The 6,287-nt window shown below is 40.5% G+C and overlaps 1 protein-coding gene across 2 annotated transcripts in view; it reads left to right on the top strand.

Annotated features, from left to right (window-relative positions):
- Positions 1-6,287, top strand: part of lhx3 (LIM homeobox 3) — an 8,897-nt gene that overhangs the window by 1,661 nt on the left and 949 nt on the right. The window contains exons 1-5 of one of the 2 annotated variants that reach the window (XM_014009378.1): positions 102-922; positions 2,666-2,837; positions 2,918-3,120; positions 4,868-5,019; positions 5,835-6,006. In XM_014009378.1, coding sequence (XP_013864832.1) covers positions 826-922; positions 2,666-2,837; positions 2,918-3,120; positions 4,868-5,019; positions 5,835-6,006 — 796 coding nt within the window. In that variant the 5' untranslated portion in view covers positions 102-825. Of the gene's footprint in view, positions 1-101; positions 923-2,665; positions 2,838-2,917; positions 3,121-4,867; positions 5,020-5,834; positions 6,007-6,287 lie in introns of those variants that run through there. The other variant, XM_014009379.1, reaches the window with a different exon arrangement.

The raw sequence follows: 6,287 nt of genomic DNA, 5'->3' as shown, positions 1-6,287 counted from the left end.
GGGTAGTATTATAGAAATCTGTGCGTATTTTTATCAGTTACGCACGACAAGATTAGAGTTTATTTTCAAAATACAAAAGTAAAGAAAATAATATAATAGAAATAGAAAATAAAAAATGTATACATATTTCATTTATGTATTACTTTAATTATTTATGTTTAGTCTTCTTTGTTTTGTGAGCTTGTGTCGGTTCAGTTTTCATTTGTACATTTTTTTAAATGTTCAAACTTTTAAACAGTTTTAGGAAACCATTTTATTTTTATTGTGCCTTTTTTTCCCTTCAAATGCTAAAAGCCGGAGCACGTCCTCGTTTTTATTATATAGTTTGATCAAATCAACCAAAATTTACGCCCCATTCTCTGACAAAAACAAATAAATGAATAAATAAAAAAACATCAATCAGATACTCGTTTTTCAGTTTGGCTTCCTGAGMTAAAAGTGTCATTTTGACTTATTCAATTCTTGTCAGTAGATCTAATCTTTGGCATCGCGTCTCTCAGCGCTGACACTCCTCATTGGCTTTCCCCTCTCGCTGCCGCTGCCCATTCCTCTTCCGGGTAAGGTGCTCCACTGCAGGTGATGTTGATCTATCCGCCTGTCGCCCATGGAAACGGCGCAGCGTAATCCCGCTGCAGGACTTGAAGCAYAAACAAGCAAACTCCGCTGCTGCTGCATTGGTGCGCGCTGAGGTCTGGAGACTCGTCGCTGCTCAAATTAAACAACAATCCTGTCGGCTGTTTGTGAGTGTGTGAGTGTGTATGTGAACGAGAGAGCGTGCGCGCGGGCGCGTGTGTGTGGACAACGGCTTAATGTAAACCATGCGTAATGGATGGACATGGTGAGCGCAGTTCTCCTAAAGAGGCTCCTAACAATGCGGAGATGCTCCTCGCTCTGCTGGCGCACAGTGAGGAGTTACGCAGAGGTAAAACAGGACACTGAACGTCTCCGCTCTCTTCATTTCACAGCCGTTTCTGTCACGCAGGGTTACAGGATGTATCCACGCGCTCTGGTCGTGAAAATGGGCCTTTATTGGCGCTATCTGAGGTGGTTCTCTTTCTGATGCTTAAGTTATTCATCAGGGAAATTATGAAAAACAGATGAGACAGCAGAAGAGGGGTTGTGTCACACTGTGTGCCGATTCTGGTCATTTTGCGCGCACTGTTTTGATTTTACGCATTTTTTGGCAACATGAAGACGCACAAATACAGTTTCTCTTCACAAGAATCATTCTTTTTAAACAGTTTGATGTTGTGACAGGGTAAAAACTAATTTCATTTCTATCATATTGGATGAAAAAAATGTTAATGGAACAAGTAGGAGTTTTGACAGCACCCCCTAAGTGGCCCTGCGAGCTGAGCAAATCGCCGGGACTTTGTGTCGGTTTGATCCGCCGGGGGCCACACGGGCCGCCRCAGCTTTCTAGTTTTACCCAGCGGCTCTGAATTAATGATGATCCGGATCCACCTGTTCCTGACGCGGGCCTCGCCGCTGATGCGGGACGAAAATGGCTCCTTAATGTTTCATGAGTCCGAACAATGGTGCCGCGGACCCACGGAGCGCTCGAGCTGCTTTTAATTAGTAATAAAGAGACCCAATAACCCCGGGGCGGTCCACGTGTCCTCATTTCACTTCCGTTCGTTTTTTTTTTTTTTTTTTTTTTTTTTTTGTTTTTGAGGCGTTTGAATCGTGCAAAAAAGTTGAGCTGAACGTTTTTATAACTTTAGATTTGTTTTACTTGTAAAAACAAAAAAAATCACATTGTAAGATTGTTATAAACAGTAAAGTTTGATTTTAAATGCCATATTTTAAGAGCCATAAATTGTACATTTTATTAATTTTTCCCTTTTATGTAACAGAAGTCGTGTGTTTTAGTTTTAGTGTTCTGAGGATTGTTGTTCTTGATAAATGTCATTAATTCTAATTTACCTTCTGTATAATTCATCCSTGGTTCCTTGTAATTAGTGGTTAGCTTAATTTCGCTCTTTGTGGTTTTACCAGAATTGGTCTAAATAATAAATTAAAATAAAGCAAACAAAAACATCCATTCCCCGTTTTAAATTACTTAAATAGTTCAAATAAAATTCAGATAKTATACCTCTGCTGACAAAATAGGTTTTATTTTAATTGATTTACTGTTGTGTGAGGCAGAAACAACCTGTAAAACAGTTTTATGCTCATTTATGCTGGGATAAATGATTTTAGAAGTAAAACTATTTCTGACGCAGCATGGAAAATTCAAAAATAACTGACATTATAGGTGCGTGCTTATATATTATTTTTGTTCTGAAACGAATAAATCCAAACATTATATGTTGTTACTCGTATTTTTTGAAAAAACATACAATGAATTGAGACTTCTGGACACAAACCGACGTGATTATATTTGTCAAGAAGTGCACGCGTGTTTTCTAAACCCATATAGTCGAGTAAAACCAAACTTGAAAAGAGGAAATGTAAAACATTTTACATTATTCAAAACAAGTGGTTTAATGGATATTTATTGTTGATTATTGTCTAATATTTGCATCCGATGTGGGGAGTTTTATAATTAAACCAACAGGTGATTGTTTCGGCAGCTGCGCGCAAGAGCGACATTGCGTTCCCCTTTCCCTCTCCTGCTCCTGTTTGCTCTTTTGACCTGCTGTCATTTTGTTTCCCCCTGCAGAGATCCCGGTGTGCGCAGGCTGCAGCCAGCACATCGTAGACCGCTTCATCCTGAAGGTGCTGGACCGCCACTGGCACAGCAAGTGTCTGAAATGCAGYGACTGTCAGGCGCAGCTGGCGGACAAGTGCTTCAGCCGGGGGGACAACGTCTACTGCAAGGAGGACTTCTTCAAGTGAGTTAGAAATCACGCGGGGGTTACTTCAAAATATCTGTGCCACACGTAACGACTCCTTCGTGTCACCGCACAAACAGGAGATTCGGGACCAAGTGCGCGACTTGTCAGCAGGGCATCCCGCCCACGCAGGTGGTGAGGAGAGCGCAGGACTTCGTCTATCACCTGCACTGCTTCGCCTGCGTCGTGTGCAAGAGGCAGCTGGCCACGGGGGACGAGTACTACCTGATGGAGGACAGCAGGCTGGTCTGCAAGGCCGACTACGAGACCGCGAAACAGAGAGGTGAGGAAAGCCGCCGCGGTTGCGCCTGAAACCACGCGTGAAGTCATCTCGTGAACTCTGACCCTAACAGCGTCGCCAATTGCGTCATCGCCAGCGTGATCCCGTGCAAAATCCTTGAAGGGGGGGGGGGTGGAGGCCATGGGTGGAGGCTGCACTCTGCACTCGGAAGGATCAGCTTTCAGTCACTCGTTACGGGGCTCGCGTGGGCTTCGGGTGGAGACACGSGGAGAGAGAGAGACGCGCGTAAAAGTGCGGAGAGCTCTGAGCGCGCGCGGTTTTAATATGTGTTACAAACATTTTAACACAAAATACTATTTTATTTTCTAATTCAGAATTTTAAATTATAAAAAAGGGATTTTTATGATTTTTAGAATAGAATAGAATAGAATAGAATAGAATAGAATAGAATAGAATAGAATAGAATAGAATAGAATAGAATAGAATAGTGTATTGTTTGTCCCAGAAATGTTTCTTTGATAGGGCTCCAACAACACACTTACACTTAAATATTACATTACATATTACATAAATCGATACATTGAAATAACTTATAAAACAATAACAAAAAAAATTCCATTCCTTATAAAATTGCATGGCTAGTTGCCTTTATTAATATCTAAGATTTTAAATAATTTCTCAACCATTGATTTATGTGTTTAAAACGAATCTCAGCTCCTACCACATCAGAATTTATCATAGCTGTAAAAATAACTGTGTTGTAACCACTTTTGACTTCAAAATTAATTGATTCTAAATGTGCATCTGATGATTACTTCAAAAGTGTTGTAAAATATGTTTACAGGCTCATGAGATTTTTTTTAGAACACCACAAACACACACTCGCACACAGAGGTCACACATCACTGTCTGACAACAAAACAAATGTTGCTGTTTTGCTCGTTATAATGAAGGGGAGACAGGTCTTCGAGGAACGCTAGCCTGCGTGTTTTACTTGTTTCGCTGCTCCGACACAGCTGATTCAGTGACTCAGTCAACTCTTTAAATTCCGTAGAAGCCATTCGTGCAAAGCAGGTGTGTTTGAGCAGGGAAACAAGAAAACATGYCGGATGAGCAGTCCTCAAGGAGCAGAAATTCACCTGTGTTATCATGCATTAAATTCATGTAAAGCTGTCTGCTTAAGCTCAGTTCATCATTAACATCTGGTAAATTGAGATTTTTCAACTTACGTTGTTCTGAGTCAAATTAATTGCAAAACTAGTTCRTTTTTTAAAGAAAGTATTGGTAGTTCCAGTGCTTACAGATTGAAGCAATAGCTGAACATCAGCCGTTCACATGCACACATATGTGGGCCATGCCCAACATTACAGGAAACATCCCAGAAGGCTCGTTCTACAGGGGGCATCAAATTTTATTCCTCCATCTGTTTGTTGGTTATTTACTGTGTTGATTTACGCAGAGGCGTTAACCTAAGTTTATGCAAGAAATGTCTCCATGTTTGTTTTACTAATGACAAGGCACTGTTACACGCAGTGCAAAAATTATAGGTTTAAAGGCAGATGAGAATTTGTTTTATTTACGGCAAATTAAACATTTGTAGAACTCGTTCTCTGTCTGTTACTGTTTTTGTGTTCTTGACTCGATTTTAAAGAAATGGTCCCAAGGATTAATTTTTGTGGGTTTATCTCATTCATATGCATCCTTACAGTAGTATTCACAGATCTATTCAAACCGTGATGAGGAGTGAACATTAAATGGCTCGCTGCTGTGTTCTCTGTGTTTCCCTCAGAAGCAGACTCGACTGCAAAAAGGCCCCGAACCACCATCACAGCCAAGCAGCTGGAAACACTAAAGAATGCTTACAATAACTCCCCGAAACCGGCACGTCATGTCCGAGAGCAGCTCTCCTCAGAGACAGGCCTGGACATGCGGGTTGTGCAGGTAAAGTAYATTATTATCCATTAAGTGTCGTTCCATTAGTGTCCTGACTTTATTAAAAGGGGACAATTGTGGCTGATCTGGCACAAGAGGACTGTGCGAAGAAGTGATGGGAGAGTTGTGGGGTGGGGGATTTATGGCTGTAGATGTAGTAAAATGAAGTCCACGTGGTTTAAGTGCGGGCTTGTTAACAATACTAAGAGTGGCCCCCTTCGCATATTGTCTGCTGCTGAAGAGCCTGGAGCCAGTCGTGAGGTGTTAGTCGTATATATCGTTTTATTTTCAAGGACACAAGTAGGGACAGGAGCCACTAAAATGCTGCTCATTATTCAGGGTAAGAAAAAAGGTGAAGAAGGTTCACTGGAGGAGGAATATCATTAAAACAAAGAACAACGCGTGCYTTTTGTTCAAGTGATCTAAAAGGATTGAGTGCAGGATTAAAGAGAACATGAAAGAGAATTTAAGTTTTATGTATAATTCTGCACTTCATACATGAATCTGATCAACTCAAAAGGTGATCCAGGGAATATTGGAATAATTTAAGTTGTTTTAATGCTAACCTGCTTGTTCACATGGGTGAAGCTAACTTGTACCCAACTGATAAACGTATTCTAAGTTGAAACCTGAACCCAGAGGATTAAGCAATGAAGTGATGTCCAACTTTGAACAATAACTGTGTTTTAATGCTTCAAAATTACATATATGTATAAGAAAAGTGCATACAAGGGATTTCTACTTGTATTCACAAAGCACAACGCTTGGCATTTATGCTAACAAAGYTCTATCTAACATGACATTCTCTTCATTTCTTCCTGCAGGTTTGGTTTCAGAACCGGCGAGCGAAAGAAAAAAGGCTGAAGAAAGACGCCGGGAGGCAGAGATGGGGGCAGTATTTCCGCAACATGAAGCGGTCCAGAGGAAGCTCTAAATCTGATAAGGACAGCATCCAGGAGGAGGGCATGGACAGCGATGCTGAGGTGTCCATCACAGGTAAATGGAACTGCAGCTGTGCTTTCATCTCACCAAATACTAAAACTTCCAGCTCAACATGTATACTTTCCAACACATTTAAAAAAAGACCCAAAGGTTATATAGAAATCAGGATTATATCCATTTTTGCTTGGGTAAAGAAGTAAATTATTTAAGTCTAGGGCTTTTTTTTTCTTGAAAATAAAAGTCTTTACAGCTAAATATTGTAGAGCCAATTTAAAAATGTACCTGTTGAGAGAAGGACCACTTAAAATCTATATAAGTTTACATGTTTATAAAAA

This window comes from Austrofundulus limnaeus, unplaced genomic scaffold (genome assembly GCF_001266775.1).
Source record: "Austrofundulus limnaeus strain Quisiro unplaced genomic scaffold, Austrofundulus_limnaeus-1.0 Scaffold57, whole genome shotgun sequence".
Taxonomy (NCBI): domain Eukaryota; kingdom Metazoa; phylum Chordata; class Actinopteri; order Cyprinodontiformes; family Rivulidae; genus Austrofundulus; species Austrofundulus limnaeus.
The sequence above is the reverse complement of the archived record's forward strand: the minus strand, read 5'-3'. Positions and strand labels throughout refer to the sequence as shown.